This window comes from Sebastes umbrosus, chromosome 12, assembly GCF_015220745.1.
Source record: "Sebastes umbrosus isolate fSebUmb1 chromosome 12, fSebUmb1.pri, whole genome shotgun sequence".
Taxonomy (NCBI): Eukaryota; Metazoa; Chordata; class Actinopteri; order Perciformes; family Sebastidae; genus Sebastes; species Sebastes umbrosus.
The window spans coordinates 17,493,545-17,512,757 of record NC_051280.1 but is presented as its reverse complement, the minus strand read 5'-3'; the positions used below and the strand labels follow the sequence as shown (position 1 = coordinate 17,512,757).

Here is a 19,213-nt window from a genome sequence, read left to right as displayed (position 1 = left end):
CACAGTATAGTCATAGAAAATGCTACAAAAAGTCAAAATATGTCATCAGAAATGTCATTAAAAAGTCCTATAGTATACTATTTAAAATGTCAATATAGTATGTAATATAAATGTGTTATTTAATTTAATAGGTCTATCGGATAACATCATGTACACTTTTTCTTTAAACTTCCCTCGCTAATAACTGGCTATTATTTGAGGAAAATTAAATCATCTGCTTTTGAGTTCACAGTTCAGACCAGGCCTATCCATATTTACTCACTTTCAGTGTCATGTGGGCTCCCAACATGAACATCCCACCCACAGTAAGGCACAGTGACTAAAAGAACAAGAGTTCAATTCAGAAATATGACGTGGGAAAATGTGATTTCAAACCATTTCAGGATAGACACTTTGTTTTTTGGAGTACAACACAAGTTAAACATTGTGCCCTTGTTTTGTAAAGCAATTACAGACTGATGCAGCCAGACATTCACTCAAAGACAAAACACTGAACAGAGAAATTCTGAGAAACAAGTAGCAGTAATCATACTCATGAACACAATAATCAGTAAGTTGGTTGGCAAGGTTATCAGAAACTGTCAAAAGTTAAATCTTTACATAATGAACTGAACTGATTATTATTATCTATCATTATCTATTACCTCTATTTGTCCACCAGAGGGAGTACTAGTTCATATATTCCAATAGCAGTGAGAGAACTGACTGTTCACAGCTGAGATTTATTTTGTCTTTCTGACCAGCAGCCAGCATGAGGTGAGGAGAGGGGTTGCAGGCCGAGGCCGATTTTGCACATGCAGGTGCTGCGCATCAGAGTAGAGCTAAAATCTGATTGGACAGCAAGTGGTGTGGGTTGACTGGTTTAGAAAGATCTGTTGCATATTGTGCTGTAAAAAGTGAAGTCTATCAAATAAAGTTGTAGTATAGTATGTCGGAAAAAAAAAAAAAAAGTCATAGTATAGTATGTAAAAAACAAAAAAACAGTCATAGTGTATCTCGAAAAAGTCATAGTATAGTATGTAAAAAAAAGTCATACTATAGTATGTCAAAAAAATTTAAAAGTCATAGTATAGTATATCAAAATAATAAAAAAAAAAAAAGTCATAGTATGTAGAACAAAAGTCTAGAACTATGACTTATTTTTTGACATACTATACTATGACTATTTTCGATAAACGATGCTGTGATTTCTCTTTATTTTTGAAATATTATACTATGACTTTTTGGACGTACATTAATATGACTTTTTTATTTTTTTGACAAATTATACAATATTTTTTTTTTTTTTTTACATACTATGACTTTTTTTCCAACATACTGTACTATGACTTTTTTCAACATACTATACTATGACTCTGTTTTTTCAACATACTATACTATGATTTTTTTGATTTTTTCGACCTACCATACTATGATTTTTTTTGACATACATATAGTATAACCTTTTTATTTTTTCAACATACTATACTATGACTTTTTTATATTTTCCGACATACTATTCTATCACTTTTTTCAACATACTATACTACGACTTTATTTCGACATACTATACAATGACCTTTTTTTATTATTTCGAAATACTATACAATGGCTTTTTTCAACATACTATACTATGACTTTTTTATTTTTTTGACATACTATATCGTGAGTTTTTTCGACATTATACTATAACTTTTTAATTTTTTCGACATTCTATTGTTAGTTTTCTTTGACATATTATACTATGACTTCTTTCAACATAATATATTATGACTGTTTATTTTTTCAAAATACTAAGACTTTTCTTCAACATACTATAACTTTTATTTTTTTGTCATACTATACTACAACTTTATTTCGACATACTGTACTATGACTTTTTTATTTTTTTACATACTTTATTATGACTTTTTAAATTTTTTTTGACACAATAAACAGTTATTTTCGACATTAAACTATAACTTTTTTATTTTTACTATAACTTGTTTTTTTACAAACTATATTATGCTTTTCTTTAATTATTTTTTTTATTTATTTTTCTTTCGACATACTGAGTTTTTTTACGACATACTATATTATGACTGTTTTCAACATACTATACTATGATTTTTTTGACATACTATACTGAGTTTTTATCGACATACTACAACATTTTTATTTTTTTGACATACTATATGACCTTTTTTATTATTTTGAAATACTATACTACGACTTTTTCAACATACTTACTATGACTTTTTATTTTTTTAACATACTATACTGTGAGTTTTTATCGACATACGATAACCTTTTAATTTTTCGACATACTATTGAGTTTTTTTCGACATACTATACTATGACTTTTTTGACATACTATAGTATGACTTTTTTATTATTTTGAAATACTATTCTACGACTTTTTTCAACATACTATACTATGACTTATTCTTTGACATACAATTCTGTTTTTTTTCCGACATACTATACTATGACTTTTTTCGACATAGTATAGTAAGACTTTTATTTTTTCGACATACTAAGACTTTTCTTCAACATATACTACAACTTTTTAATTTTTTCAACATACTATACTATGACTTTTATTTTTTACATACTATACTATGAGTTTTTGTCGACATACTATGGTATGACTTTTATTCGACATACTACTGTATGTGGAAAAAAGTCATAGAATAGTATGTTGAAAAAATAAATAAACTCATAGTATGGGTATAGTATGTCAAAAAAAGATTTTAAAAAAACAGCCAATGAAAGATACATTTCAAAATGCTTTATATACAAGTTGCACATTCAACATAAAGACTTAAACAATATAAGATTTATACACTTTGTACATCAGCTGACTAGAAACCACTAACAATACTAACGAAAGTGACATGGGGAGATAGTCAAGCCATTTAACACACAAGTCAAAGTAATTCACAAAATAATGAAAATTCAGCATAGTTGACTCATCAGTATGCCAGTTTTGAAGGTAAATATCAAGAACTTTACATTTTTGTCAGTATAATACCATCTTTCAAGCAGACATACAATTAATTTGTATTCAGTTCTTTCCATGTTTTGAGATAAAATGTGCCATACCTTGGGATTTAAACCTCCCTCACTAATAACTGGTTATTATTTGAGGAAAATTAAATCATCTGGTTCTGAGTCCACAATTCAGACAAGGCCTATCCATATTTACTCACTTTCAGTGTCATGTGGGCTCCCAACATGAACAAACCACCCACAGTAAGGCACAGTGACTAAAAGAACAAGAGTTCAATTCAGAAATATGACATGGGAAAATGTGATTTCAAACCATTTCAGGATAGACACTTTGTTTTTTGGAGTACAACACAAGTTAAACATTGTGCCCTTGTTTTGTAAAGCAACTACAGACTGATGCAGCCAGACATTCACTCAAAGACAAAACACTGAACAGAGAAATTCTGAGAAACAAGTAGCAGTAATCATACTCATGAACACAATAATCAGTAAGTTGGTTGGCAATGTTATCAGAAACTGTCAAAAGTGAAATCTTTACATAATGAACTGAACTGATTATTATTATCTATCATTATCTATTACCTCTATTTGTCCACCAGAGGGAGTACTAGTTCATATATTCCAATAGCAGTGAGAGAACTGACTGTTCACAGCTGAGATTTATTTTGTCTTTCTGACCAGCAGCCAGCATGAGGTGAGCAGAGGGGTTGCAGGCCGAGGCCGATTTTGCACATGCAGGTGCTGCGCATCAGAGGAGGGCTAAAATCTGATTGGACAGCAAGTGGTGTGGGTTGACTGGTTTAGAAAGATCTGTTGCATATTGTGCTGTAAAAAGTAAAGTCTATCAAATAAAGTTGTAGTATAGTATGTCGGAAAAAAAAAAAAAAAAAGTCATAGTATAGTATGTAAAAAACAAAAAAACAGTCATAGTGTATCTCGAAAAAGTCATAGTATAGTATGTAAAAAAAAGTCATACTATAGTATGTCAAAAAAATTTAAAAGTCATAGTATAGTATATCAAAATAATAAAAAAAAACAAAGTCATAGTATGTAGAACAAAAGTCTAGAACTATGACTTATTTTTTGACATACTATACTATGACTATTTTCGATAAACGATGCTGTGATTTCTCTTTATTTTTGAAATATTATACTATGACTTTTTGGACGTACATTAATATGACTTTTTTATTTTTTTGACAAATTATACAATAATTGTTTTTTTTTTTTTACATACTATGACTTTTTTCAACATACTATACTATGACTCTTTGTTTTTTCAACATACTATACTATGATTTTTTTGATTTTTTCGACCTACCATACTATGATTTTTTTTGACATACATATAGTATAACCTTTTTATTTTTTCAACATACTATACTATGACTTTTTTATATTTTCCGACATACTATTCTATCACTTTTTTCAACATACTATACTACGACTTTATTTCGACATACTATACAATGACCTTTTTTTATTATTTCGAAATACTATACAATGGCTTTTTTCAACATACTATACTATGACTTTTTTATTTTTTTGACATACTATATCGTGAGTTTTTTCGACATTATACTATAACTTTTTAATTTTTTCGACATTCTATTGTTAGTTTTCTTTGACATATTATACTATGACTTCTTTCAACATAATATATTATGACTGTTTATTTTTTCAAAATACTAAGACTTTTCTTCAACATTCTATAACTTTTATTTTTTTGTCATACTATACTACAACTTTATTTCGACATACTGTACTATGACTTTTTTATTTTTTTACATACTTTATTATGACTTTTTAAATTTTTTTTGACACAATAAACTGAGTTATTTTCGACATTAAACTATAACTTTTTTATTTTTACTATAACTTTTGTTTTTTTTACAAACTATATTATGCTTTTCTTTAATTATTTTTTTTATTTATTTTTCTTTCGACATACTATTGAGTTTTTTTACGACATACTATATTATGACTGTTTTCAACATACTATACTATGATTTTTTTGACATACTATACTGAGTTTTTATCGACATACTACAACATTTTTATTTTTTTGACATACTATATGATGACCTTTTTTATTATTTCGAAATAATATACTACGACTTTTTCAACATACTTACTATGACTTTTTATTTTTTTAACATACTATACTGTGAGTTTTTATCGACATACGATAACTTTTTAATTTTTCGACATACTATTGAGTTTTTTTCGACATACTATAGTATGACTTTTTTATTATTTTGAAATACTATACTACGACTTTTTTCAACATACTATACTATGACTTATTCTTTGACATACAATTCTGTTTTTTTTCCGACATACTATACTATGACTTTTTTCGACATAGTATAGTAAGACTTATTTTTTCGACATACTAAGACTTTTCTTCAACATATACTACAACTTTTTAATTTTTTCAACATACTATACTATGACTTTTATTTTTTACATACTATACTATGAGTTTTTGTCGACATACTATGGTATGACTTTTATTCGACATACTACTGTATGTGGAAAAAAAGTCATAGAATAGTATGTTGAAAAAATAAATAAACTCATAGTATAGTATGTCAAAAAAAGATTTAAAAAAAACAGCCAATGAAAGATACATTTCAAAATGCTTTATATACAAGTTGCACATTCAACATAAAGACTTAAACAATATAAGATTTATACACTTTGTACATCAGCTGACTAGAAACCACTAACAATACTAACGAAAGTGACATGGGGAGATAGTCAAGCCATTTAACACACAAGTCAAAGTAATTCACAAAATAATGAAAATTCAGCATAGTTGACTCATCAGTATGCCAGTTTTGAAGGTAAATATCAAGAACTTTACATTTTTGTCAGTATAATACCATCTTTCAAGCAGACATACAATTAATTTGTATTCAGTTCTTTCCATGTTTTGAGATAAAATGTGCCATACCTTGGGATTTAAACCTCCCTCACTAATAACTGGCTATTATTTGAGGAAAATTAAATCATCTGGTTCTGAGTCCACAATTCAGACAAGGCCTATCCATATTTACTCACTTTCAGTGTCATGTGGGCTCCCAACATGAACAAACCACCCACAGTAAGGCACAGTGACTAAAAGAACAAGAGTTCAATTCAGAAATATGACGTGGGAAAATGTGATTTCAAACCATTTCAGGATAGACACTTTGTTTTTTGGAGTACAACACAAGTTAAACATTGTGCCCTTGTTTTGTAAAGCAACTACAGACTGATGCAGCCAGACATTCACTCAAAGACAAAACACTGAACAGAGAAATTCTGAGAAACAAGTAGCAGTAATCATACTCATGAACACAATAATCAGTAAGTTGGTTGGCAAGGTTATCAGAAACTGTCAAAAGTTAAATCTTAACATAATGAACCGATCTTCACGGGGGTTATTTTGTGCTGCAAAGCGCCCGATTAATGAACCTGGTGTGGAATGGAGACGCATTGCTCAAAGGACGTTATGTTGATCCTCTATTTGTCCACCAGAGGGAGTACTAGTTCATATATTCCAATAGCAGTGAGAGAACTGACTGTTCACAGCTGAGATTTATTTTGTCTTTCTGACCAGCAGCCAGCATGAGGTGAGGAGAGGGGTTGCAGGCCGAGGCCGATTTTGCACATGCAGGTGCTGCGCATCAGAGTAGAGCTAAAATCTGATTGGACAGCAGGTGGTGTGGGTTGACTGGTTTAGAAAGATCTGTTGCATATTGTGCTGTAATAGCTGGCCGGGGGCTGCTCGGAGGAGCAGGCTTAATTGTCATCCTCGTCCTCTTCCTGCTGGTCCACCGTCAGTATCTCCGGCGCCCGGAAACACACCTCGAAGAAGTTGACTAGGGATTGGCTCAGGTGCTGCCGTGTCCCGTCACTGTGGAGGAAGTGTCCCTCATCTGGGTATATCTGTAGATAAATATCCAGGAATAGATTTATAGAGCTGCACCTGACATTATAATTTCATCATTTTTTGTTAATTGATTAACCATTTAGTTTATGACATGTGACAAAACTGACCAACAATTCATAAATGCTGAATTTACAATAATATAAAACAGAAAAAAAAGAAAAATCTATAGCATAGTAAGTCGAAAAAAAGTCATAGTCAATATGTTGAAAAAATGTAAAAGTCATAGTATAGTATGTCGAAAAAAAGTCATAATATAGTATATAGAAATAATAAAAAAAAGTCCTAGTATAGTATTGCAAAAACGTCATAGTGTGGTATGTCAAAAAAAAGTCATAGTATAGTATTTCGAAATAATTAAAAAAAGTCATAGTATTGTATGTCAAAAAAATAAAGTTATAGTATACTATGTCGAAAACATAAAAAAGTCAGTGTAGTATGTCGAAATTAAACTCATAGTATAATATGTTGAAAAAAGGGCATTGTAAAGTATTTCGAAGAAAAAGTCATAGTATAGTATGTCGAAAAAATCCAAATAAGTCATTGTATAGTATGTCGAAAATGTCATAGCATAATATATTAAAAAAATAGTCATAGTATGTAGAAAAAAAAAAGTCATAGTAAAGTATGTCGTAATGAAGTCATAGTATCGCATGTCAAAAAAGTCATATGATAGTATGTTGAAAAAAACATCATATTATAGTATGTAAAAAGAAAAGTCATAGTGTAGTATGTTGAAAAAATAAAAAAAGTCATAATATAATATGTCGAAAAAAATTAAAAAGGTCATAGTATAGTATGTCAAATATAAGTTATAGTGTAGTTTGTCGAAAACTTTTGAAAAAGTCATAGCATAGTGAGTCGAAAAAAGTCATAGTATAGTATGTTGAAAAAATAAAAAAAGTCATAATATAATATGTCGAAAAAAATTAAAAAGGTCATAGTATAGTATGTCAAATATAAGTTATAGTGTAGTTTGTCGAAAACTTTTGAAAAAGTCATAGCATAGTGAGTCGAAAAAAGTCATAGTATAGTATGCCAAAAAATAAAAAGGCTGTGTATGTCCAAAAAAAGTCCTAGTGAAGTATGTCGAAATAAAGTCCTAGTGTAGTATATCGTAAAAATGAAAAAGTTACAGTATAGTATGTCAAAAAAAAGCCACAGTATGTCGAAAATAAAAGGCATAGTATAGCATGTCGAAAAAAATAAAAAGTCATTGTATAATATGTTTAAAAAAATAGTTATATTATAGTTTGTCGAAATAAAACAGTCATAGTATATTAAGTCAAAAAAGTTTTAGTATATTATGATGAAAAAATAATAGTGTCGAAAAAGGCAAAAAAGTCATAGTATAGTGTGGGTATAGCATTTAAAAAAAAGTCTTAAAAAAATCATAGGATAGTATGTAAAAAAATTGTCATGGTACATTATGTCAAAAAAATAAAAAAAAGTCATAGTATAGTCCGTCGCAAAATTAAAAGTCATAGTATAGTATGTCGAAAAAAATTTAAAAAATCATAGTATAGTATGTCGAAAAAATAAAGTCATAGTATAGTACATCAAAAAAAGTGATAAAAAAGTCACAATATAGTATGTCGAAAAAGGCAAAAAAGTCATAGTATAGTGTGTAAAAAATATTTAATAAAAAAGTCAGTATGTAAAAAAAAATCATTAAAAAAATCATATAGTCAAAAAAAGTTATGAAAAAGTCATAGTACATGAAATCACATCATAAAAATGTTGAAAAGAAGCCATATTATAGAGTGTCGAAAAAAAATCATAGTACAGTATGTTGCAAAAATGTCTTAGTATAGTATGTCTAAAAAAAAGTGATAGAAAAGTCATAGTGTGAAAAGAAAAAAAAAAAAAACATAGTATAGTATTACTAAAAAGTCCCAGGAGAGTATGTCAGGAAAAAAAATCAAAGTCATAGTATAGTTCTGCTAAAAAAGTGATAAAGAGGTTGTAGCATAGTACATTGAGGAAAAATTAACAAGTCATAGGATATAATTGCTAAAACGTCATAGAACACATGTCAAAAAAAGACATAAAAAGTCATAGTATACTATATTAAAAAGTCATGAAAATGTCATAGTATTATGTTGAAAAGAGTCATAAAAAAGCATTAGTATAGTATGTCAAAAAGTTATACAAAGTCATAGTATAGTATTGCAAAAAAATCAAAGTTTATATCGAAAAAAATTATAAAGTCATAGCATGTCGAAAAAAGTCAGTCATAGTATAGTATGCCGAACAAAGTCCTAAAAACATTCATAGTATAGTACGTCAAAAAGTCACAAAAAGTCCATGTAAAGTATGCTGAAAAAAAATGTATGTTGAATAAAGTGCTAGAAAAATCATAGTATAGTATGTTAAAAAAAAAATCATAAAAAAGTCATACTATAATATGTAAAAAAAAGCCATAGTATAATATGAGGAAAAAGCCATAACCCATAGTATAGTATCTCTAAATAGCCTTAGTATAGCATGAGTCAGTCCAATCAAATCACCACAGTTATACAGGTACATTTATCAGGTGATATCAGAATCTCACCTGTAGAGTGTAATTGGCCTTCTCGTTGATTAAATGATTGATAAATTTGGCCGTGTGCTGGAAGTGAACCTTTTCTGCAGTAGTGTAAAATATAAGATTGGAGACAACACATTAGGGTGTGAGCACAGTGAAATAGTTAGTTTAATTCGCTGCAGTATTGAGAAATAATATATAAAAGTTGTGTCTTTTACCGTCAGCAGTTGGGTGAATTATCAAGTACTGCTTCTGCAGAAGCGGACCCGCTCTGTGTGCTAAATTAGCCTTCTGAAGGAAAAAGAGAGAGGGAGACCCACCATATATAACGACTCTTAACTCTATCCCTGTACACTTTAGCTAAACATCTTGGTGCTTGATTTGGATAAGGAGACTGAAACGTTCAAACTTTACCGTATATACTGTGGAATCTGTCTTTGAGCCGAGGTATCGTTCTGAAAATGCAGATGCTGCCATTTGGAAAAGAGGAAAAACGGAGTTAGAAAGATTGGGCGACTTCAGACACCGTCTCAAGAGCATGACATCTTTAACACATCCATAGAAGAAAAACAAAAAACGAAAGTTATACCATATAGCTCGAAATCTGTGATGGGGGAGACTGCTGTTCCACATTTAAGTGGGTGAATTAACTCCTCAGAGCTCAGAAGCAACGTGGCTAAATATCCTCCGTAGGCCTGAACAAAGGTAGGGGAAAAACACATTAAGAAATCTAATTAATTCTACTTTGTGGTAATTTCCATGTGTGGCAGTTGCTGTATCTCTATCAATGCAGTTAACTCAAATCAAAATTACAGTACATCTCAGGAGCCTCTTTGAGCATGTGTCCTCCTTACCTTTCCATAAACTCCCATTCGACTCTGATCAATATAAGGCTCTTTGGATATGAACCTAAAAATGAAAGAAAACTGGTAAAACTTCCAGTGTTTTAGACTACGAAGGCCTCCTCATGCTGGCCGTTAAAGACTGACTTGAGTGCCTCCAGCTGGTCCTCCAGTTTTCCCAGGTTCCTCTTGACTTTGTGGAGAAGGTTGGTGCCCTGGAAGCCGCTGCCGTGGCCGTCAAAGCGGATGACGATGGTGCTGTAGCTGCTGACCAGAACTGTGGCCCAGTCCACCCAGAATTGTTCCGACACCATCTGCCCGCCGGGCGTACCGTCTCTGTAGGAAAACCACGGACATGTTGGTCCTTTTAAGAATTGACACATTTCTCAGAGCTTATTATTAGATGGGATTCTTGTTAAGAGGAAGACACACATTTTATTTCAGTATTGTTGGTATCATAACTGGACAAAATATGTTTAACGTCAAAATTAAATTTTTTATAAATTCTATTTTACACAACAGCTACAAGGAAATAAAGGGATTACCTTGCAATGTAATGTAGTCCAATACATCACTACCTTATCAAACTATTTAATAGTACAATTTTCACAAATGTTGCATCTTGTGCAGGATATTCTGGTTTATATACATTTAAGTATTATATTGTGGTTCTGAAACAACTCAGAAAATTAATTGACAACTGTTTTAGTGAATGATTACTCATTTATCAAGCAAAAGTGTAAAGCATTTGCCATTTGCAGCTGCACAAACATGAATATCTGCAGTTTTTCTGTCTTTTTCAAAATAATTTTAAAGTGAACAACTTTGACAAATTAATTGTTATTGAGTATATGTAGCCTTCTGACACAACGAAATGCAGTTAAGCATCTATCTTTTTTTAAATACTTAAAATTTTTAGATACTTCTTAAATACTTTTATTGTGGGGTTTTTGCGTTTTTATCTATAAAATACACATTAAATTGTTTTCCAGTTGCCTGTAAAACAACAGATGACGTGTGTTTCTGGAGGGACATCACAGTCGATGTCTGGATTGACGGCTATGCATCCCAGAAGTCTGCACATTGAACCACGTTTGGACAGAATGACACCAAATACATACGACTCAGAGGCGGCATGTGATGCTCCAGGTCTGGCTGTAGGCGAACTATTTTTCCAGACAGTGGTTGGACACTTTGAAAGCTATGGTTGTTGTTTTCACACAGTTGTGTTTGTACATTTGCTATTCCTGCTGTATCAATAAAGCTTTTACTTTTAATCACCATGTTCCTCGCAAGTATTTTTTGACATAGGCTTACTAATTATACACATGACTTTAACTTATTAATAATAAATATTATTATTGTAAGAGAGGGGTTTATCCAAGCCTGTATAATAATGGCCCAGAGTGACCAGTTGTTACAGAGCTACCAACAAATCACAAGTGTTTTTCCTTTTTAAGTGTTGGTTGCATCCAATGCTGGAGCGAGGGAGGTTCTAGCCAGGTAGTTTAGGGGGTGAAAACACAGGCTGTAAACTGCCATTAACTGCCGGGAATCAGTGACGTTTACGTGCATTCACGGGGTCGAAAAAGTTTTTCATGCAGTGCCTTGAGCTTAAAATGCATGTGCTGCTACCAGGCAGGTAGGGTCTACAAAAGCCACTTTTGAGTTGCATTATGGGAAATGGAGGATCCATTGTTTTTTTTATCCTGACCCATACTAAGGACTGAACGTCAGGATATCCAAACCTTTTTAACCATTCTGTGTTTAATACGACTCCTGTGAGTCCCCCAAATTTAGGGAAGTGCAATACTAAATTGCTAGTAGTTTAGTATCCTTTTTAAATGATAGTGAAAGTAATTGCTTATTGGTGCATTCAAGTGTTGATAATATTCTGTGCAGTTTCATAAAAACAGTCAGACGTATTCATACTTACACTAGCAGCAGTAGGGGGTAATGGGCTGTAAGTATGAATCCAGCTGGCTTCAGAATCTGCATTGTCAGAGCTGCAACAGATACGACGAGGTTAATGGGAATCTCATAACATAACAAGATGACTGGATGTAATTTCATTAGGGTGTACACATAGGTAATTGTGTATTTGCTAATTCAACATGAGCACATACTGTAGTCGTCTATAGTGATGGTCTCGTACTCCACACTGGGCATCTGCATGTTGTTGTACGTGTAGTTTACTCTTTCGTTTGTCTCCACGTCAAACACCTCTGCAGTTAAGCAGATTAAACAGGTTTGTTACAATCTCTCGATGACAAAACATATTCATATCATTCAGTGCAGTTTGTTGAACATGGTGAGGTAGACGGACAACACTACTGAGACAACACTCACTCTGTTTGTTCTCGGTGCTATAGATAGCCACACTCGGTATATCCGGACCTGCACAGAACAATTCAGGGACAATCAGTTAACAACAATGCAATAATAGAAGGCATTGACAAAAAGCACAAATCCCTCCACCACACCAGTAATCAAGCCTCTGAAACCCAGCCTTCCTCTGCAACGGAAACATCTTCCTGTCTCATCTTAAACAGACCAGCCAACAACATCCCTCTCAGCGAGCTCTGCAGTTAATAATCTACTTCCGTCCCATGAGGAAGTAGCTTATTATTTCACAATGGAGCTGCTCCCCAAAGATCCAATTAATGAAGAAAGCCACTGGCACTTTTCCTCTCTCAGGAGCCCCCTAAACAAATCAACCTCCATAGAAACCGTGATGTTGTGCCCCTGCGATGAAACCACAAGGGCGAAAAAAACAATGACAGAGTGTCTCTGAGGAACACGAGGAATATCTAGTAAACAACAACACAATGCATTTTCATATGACAAATAGTAAAAGCAGAGAGCCTGCACACGCTGCCAGCAAGTCAGTAGAGCTCACATGACTCTCGGCATGCAGTCAGACAATACATTTATTTCTGTGGCTAATCAGAGGGATCCAGCAGTGGTTTGAGGTTATCTGCTAATGTCCAGTTCGATATAAGCTCTCAACCTGACATGGAGCACTAATTCAGTTACGCTTTCTGCCTCCCGCAGAAGACTTTCATTCTCAGGAGAGCTGGAATATAAATCGCATCTCAGTCCACTGTTATAAAAACAGCCTTGAGAGATTCAAGGATGAGGATGCTCACCTTTACAGTTGAGTAAGAAGTACTGCATGTTGTGGCTGAATGAAACGTCCACGTAGCCGCACTTGAACTCACAAGACAGGCAGCAGCGGTTGAACGGAGGGATTGTGTCGGCACTGTGGGATGGCACTGAGTGAGCATCATTGTATACCTTGAACAGCACTTGCAGAAAACACAGAAGTACTCGTAACTCGGAAGCAAATCCTACCTGTACAAGTGCCGTCGTTTGGGGTCGTCCTCTGTGCTCAGAAAGTATCTGGACAACATCCAAACATTACCATCAAATAACAGAATAACTATGATGTTGCAGCACTAAATAAAAACATCAAAATATCTTACATGAGGTTTCTTTCATGATTGTAGGCCAAGATGCTGGTGACGTCCCAGTCTCCAGAGGTCAGGGACTGAAGTATGTCTGTGCTAGTGTTAGGCTAGAAGAAAGTAAAGGACCATTAAACACACTGTGCCAAACCTTCAACACAAATATCATGAGGGTAATTCTGCAATTGTTTACCAAGGAGGTGGACATAGAGATGTGGAAAAACTTTCCTCTCCCACCCTGAGGGATAGCTCTGGTGAAGAAGAACTTGTGTCCGTCGTGGGAAAAGAGCGGCGCTTCATTCTGCAGAGAGGAGAGAAAAACATCTGCACGTGTCCCAAAACATGCCTGCCGGGCGTTTGACAAAACAACAGGGAAGCAGTGTTTTCATCACGTACCTGTCTGTGCAACCAGCTCTCACTCTCATCCTCATGTTTCTGAAAAAAAAAAAAAAAAGAGTATGAGTTTTTTATATAAAACTATATACAAATTTAAGATGAGTCAGGAGATATTCTATATTTATGTCCCCACAAATATCTGTAAAAGACTAAAATGTCCCGGTTTTCAACAGGCACTAGCAAATTGTCCCCTTTTTTACCACAATTAAAATAATAATAATGCTATTATACTTGTTGTCAGCGTTACATAGACGTTTATCATGTTCTGTCCTACTCATTATTACCTAACTCAATATAACAACAAAACAAACAATTCAACACGTCCGAATTCAACACTGATTTGCCTGTATGTGTGTCAATCAATCAATACGTCGTTGTGAAGGCTGTTGCTATGGTGCTTGCGAGTTGACTCTTTCCGTCAGAAACTGTCAGTATACAGTACATGGATAGCCAACGCGTTCTCATCCCAACTCGTCATTTACTGACGCTTTGTCAGACCCCTCGACGTCACTGTCTTCGGTCGCAGTAAACACATGCTTAATGATGAGAAGTAAACAAAAACGTGCTTAGGTTCAGACAACAAAACCACTATAGTTAGGTTTAGGAAAAAACAACATGGTTGGGCTTAAAACTACTACGTTTGTACAGTGAAAATGACACTGAACGCTGTGAACACAGGACACAAACTAACAGCTGATTGTAATCTGACGCACTGGATACAGACAGCGGACTCTGGAGCGTTTATATTGACACGGATGGGTTTACATTGTAGTTAATGGAAAGCCCGGTGTGTCTCATACCGACACCAAAGGGTGCCTTAAACGTCGTTATCTAACGCCGACAGCCATGACAAAGAGTCGGTATTTGACACCCTGGGAATGAGAATGGGCTGGGTTAGCCTTCATACCAAAGGGAAAGTGGATCTTTTCTAAAGAGCTCCAGGAGGCTTACTCCTTCCTTCATAATGTACCCAGCAATGAAAATGCATCGTTCTGACCACACTGCAAAGTACATTTCCGGCTACGAACGGTGGAAATGCCGATATAAAAAAATCATATTAAGACAGCCAGATCACAGCATATACAGTACAATAGCACTCCAATGGTGCGTGCATAAGCGTATACATGTGTGCGTGCATGAACATGAGGCACACTTAAGGGTCCCGATTTGGGGGGTTGAAAATATGGTCACCCTATATTAGTCTGTCTCTTAGTACTTTCTGACATCCATAACCTGTCTGCGCCACTCAGCCCTAAGGCCATTGCTGCTTCCTGTAAAGATGTAAATCTTAAAGTAAAAATTCGACATTTTGAGAAATATACTTATTCGCTTTCTGGCGAACAGTTAGATGAGAAGATTGAAAAGACTCTCAGCCGCCTGCCAGCACCTCTACATCTCACTATTTAACACGGTATATCCTCTTGTTTATTTCTTCTTAGTATTTCTCATAATGTTGAATAATTCCTTTAAAAAAAACAGGTGATGAAATGAATTAAAGAAAAGCTAAATCATTTATTAAAAGAGCTGGACACTGTAGTTTTTAGCAAACAGGATTAAATAGTTCATTTTGTTGTTAAGGCTTATTTTCTGCGGATTCGGTGAGCTAGTGAGTATCTGCAGCAGCAGAACGGTGTACGTGGGAATGACTCAGAATGAACTACAGCGTCTATCTTCATCATAATGAAGGAACATGTCGGCCACTGCAACGGCTCATTTAATAGTTTTTTGGACAACAATAGATGTCTGCGGTACAAAGGAATAAGCTATGTCAGGCTTTAGCTACACAGGCAATACTTGTTAGTAGGCTTAAATTCATTGCTGGTTTTGGTCTTTTCATGGGATTTGTTGAGTTTGAAAACCGACACCAGATTTATCCTTAAAACAAAATACACACTGACAGCAGATTTCACACTTTGTCAAGGAAAATGTGCAGAATGTTTCACCTTAATGCAGACTCCAGTTGTAGCCTCACACAGTGTCAGGATAGAGTTGTTCTGGCCTCTGTTCAGCCAGTTGATAGCCAGTTTGGTGCTGGTGGCCCATTTCACCATAGTGATGTAATATTCTCTCCTGGAAAACCAAGAAAGTGGGAATGCCTTACCTCCACTGACAACCTCTGTCTTAGATATCATGAAAAACTCACTTTTTCAGTGCTTGTGTACATAAAGGTTTTTTTTGTGGGCTGCCTAGATCAGAAAACATGTGATTCAACAAGCCATTCAGAGTTGTCTCCCTTCCTATGTCACATGCAGACTCATTAGAATATATCACCCAGAGCTTGAAAACTACAAAAATCCGAGCAGACTGGGCTTTTTCTGGAGGGGGTCTTTAAGAGACAGACGCTAAAACGGAGCGTTTCAGACAGAGGATGGATACAAGTATATTCAGACAGACAGTGTGAGAAAATAATGTGTTCTTTGAACATTAAAGCATCTAAACATGTTTTTAATAGAAACCCAAAATACAAGTATGAACCTGGAAATGAGCATGATATGTCCCCTTTAAGAAAATACTCCAGGGCTATTTTTGGTGCTTGGTACTTCATACACTATAAGGCACCGTTGGGCTGTCACTCACCCTATTCGGGGGTCATCAGGTTTCTTCATCACCACGGTGTGCAGGGGACCGTTGAGGCTCACCACTGACAGGTGCACTACAGGGTTTTCCTCCCCGGCCTGCAGGGACCAAGAAGAAACGAGATACTGGATTTTAGTTGAAGACAATGAGGAATCAATCTGATGTCTTTAGATGCATAACAACATCAACATGATAGAATATTTACATTATAACATGCAATTACTGATTTTTGTGTTTGGCCACTTTGGCGCAGCGGAAACAAGTTGTGAACCTTGACATATCATCAAATTTGAAGTTGATATGGCAAGCTTGTTAGCAAACGGTTGCTTAGTTACACATCCAGTAGCCTCAGTTTGTGCTTCTCGTGTGTTATTAGTATACATTTAGGTCACAGAGGTAACCATTGTTTTCTCTAAAATATAATTAACCAGCGATGTTTAAAAAACCCAGAAGGTTATTTAAACACACTCGCCATTGTTTTGAAGGAATTTCCAGACTCTTCTAAAAAAATCTGGATAAAAAATATTCCATCCGCTGAATGATAAAAAAGGTTTTCCAGATAGAATATTATTTATTGTGCAGCGGACAACGCTTATAGTCACTTTAAATTTGCTCAGCCTAAGAATAGGTGTGAGATTGTGGATGTAGACTTGCCTTTGGGTAGTGATACTCCAAGGTGGCGGGATACGGCGTTCCTGTGAAGAAGGGGACTTCCATCTTTGGCACCAGTGTGTCATTGATGGTCATGTAGGCCAGACGCAGCCCATCTGGAGACCACCAGTGGGCGATGTGTGTCTGCAGGATCTCCTCTGTGAAAAAACAACAACCAACCAGATAATACACACTGTGAAGCATGCATGAAACTGAAGACCAGAAGACAAGATTTGAAGATATGGAACAAAATAACCTGATATTTCCCAAAGACCAGACCAACTTTGGTAACTTTCCTAAAGTTATTCTAGATAAAAAAGTCAAATCCATGTAAAAATACACTAAAAATGGACACTACCACGTCCCTGAAATGCAATGCTTCACATACAAAGCGTGCATTGCTCAATCTGCTGCTTTCTTGTCAGCTGGTGTTTACGTACTCATTGTATTGTGACACCGATAAGGATATTTCAAATATGTCACCATTTGAACAGACACTAGTTTATTATCTACAGCATGTGTGATTTATGGTGCCTTTTCTCTGTACTGAGGAAAAATAAACCAATTACTCATATTACATTTTGACAGTTTAAATCCAGAAACTTGGCATTGCAGTAGATACACCGTGTAGATTTGATGCCTCTGAATCACACAATGATAATTAATATGAATCATTGTAAATATATATTTTACAAGATTTTTATATTCTTCTTAATTTTTGAGCAAAGCAAATTGAGTTTTTGTCCCAGTGTGTATGAAAAATGCTTTATAAATACAGCTTTCTTTGCCTTGACTAGTTCCAATGTTTGCTGAGTGATTTCCATCCAGCAGGGGGCAGAAGAGCTCCATGAAAAGCACTTACAGTACGCTCTACTGTACCTACATGTGGAGATCCAAACAATAGCCTTTTCTTGACAAAAATGATCAACTCAACCTTGATGAGAACTTTGTTATCACTGGTGTCATCAGGTTATAATTATGATTTTTTTATCGCATTGTGAATTCTCAGGGTGACGTCTGTCATAACAAGGTCAGACTGAGGGAAGAACACTATTCAGTTTTGAATTCTCAGCATTTGATTGAGTTCTCACTCTAAGGCCGACTAGTTTGTTGCATTGCAGCAGGATTTTCAAGGCCGGTGCTCACAGAGCAAAAGCCAAAACAATTTCCTCTATTTATACCAGGAAGAGCACAACATATAATTCATTTGATCTGTTATGTTATGAAGGTCGGAGCATTTAATATAATTTGATTCCCAGCATAATAGCGCCTTTGTTGACATTTAACATCAAAACACTATCTTTAATTCATACAAGACAAAAAGATGAATATTTCCTGTCACAGCGCCACAAATAATGGGATGGTTTTGTGTTTCCTGCCCTCACGCACTGTGTCACATCAACCTCACAGCCGATCCACAGCAACCAACACTGGCAGTCTTCTGTGTATGACAATAAATGCTGTCAGAGGCAAACACACGTCTGTTTTAACCTCCGTCGGCTGGGGAAAGAGCACATGCACAGACTGAAACCCCCATGGACAGATAAGTACACATGCAAACACGTGAACTCACATGTTGCATTCTTGTAAAATCTATTTCTTTCATCTCCTCCATCTCCCAAACCCACTGCTCTATAGGAAACATTAAACGTCCCAACTTCAATCCCATGACTTCACCATAGAGCTCACATGTTTGTTGATGCATTATTATGTCAAATGAAGTATAATCATTAATCCTGATCAACATCAAAGCCTTACAGATAATTATTTTTTGGCATTTCTTCAAAACCACAGGATTGTATTTCAAATTTTAGTTAGGATCCCAATGTTTCAGAAAAATGTGAAT

The 19,213-nt window shown here is 34.5% G+C and overlaps 1 protein-coding gene across 5 annotated transcripts in view; it reads right to left on the bottom strand.

Moving 5' to 3' along the window:
• Positions 1-5,600: 5,600 nt before the first annotated feature.
• Positions 5,601-19,213, bottom strand: part of LOC119498996 (dipeptidyl aminopeptidase-like protein 6) — a 101,813-nt gene continuing 88,200 nt past the window's right edge. For all 5 annotated transcript variants that reach the window (XM_037788175.1, XM_037788176.1, XM_037788177.1 and 2 more), the window contains 18 exons: positions 17,371-17,525; positions 16,717-16,814; positions 16,083-16,209; positions 14,140-14,178; positions 13,937-14,044; positions 13,762-13,853; positions 13,631-13,678; positions 13,426-13,538; positions 12,626-12,673; positions 12,403-12,501; positions 12,213-12,282; positions 10,424-10,612; positions 10,289-10,343; positions 10,024-10,129; positions 9,849-9,904; positions 9,653-9,725; positions 9,462-9,535; positions 5,601-6,906 (listed from right to left, as the gene is read on the bottom strand). In XM_037788175.1, coding sequence (XP_037644103.1) covers positions 6,760-6,906; positions 9,462-9,535; positions 9,653-9,725; positions 9,849-9,904; positions 10,024-10,129; positions 10,289-10,343; positions 10,424-10,612; positions 12,213-12,282; positions 12,403-12,501; positions 12,626-12,673; positions 13,426-13,538; positions 13,631-13,678; positions 13,762-13,853; positions 13,937-14,044; positions 14,140-14,178; positions 16,083-16,209; positions 16,717-16,814; positions 17,371-17,525 — 1,697 coding nt within the window. In that variant the 3' untranslated portion in view covers positions 5,601-6,759. The remainder of the gene's footprint in view (positions 6,907-9,461; positions 9,536-9,652; positions 9,726-9,848; positions 9,905-10,023; positions 10,130-10,288; positions 10,344-10,423; positions 10,613-12,212; positions 12,283-12,402; positions 12,502-12,625; positions 12,674-13,425; positions 13,539-13,630; positions 13,679-13,761; positions 13,854-13,936; positions 14,045-14,139; positions 14,179-16,082; positions 16,210-16,716; positions 16,815-17,370; positions 17,526-19,213) is intronic.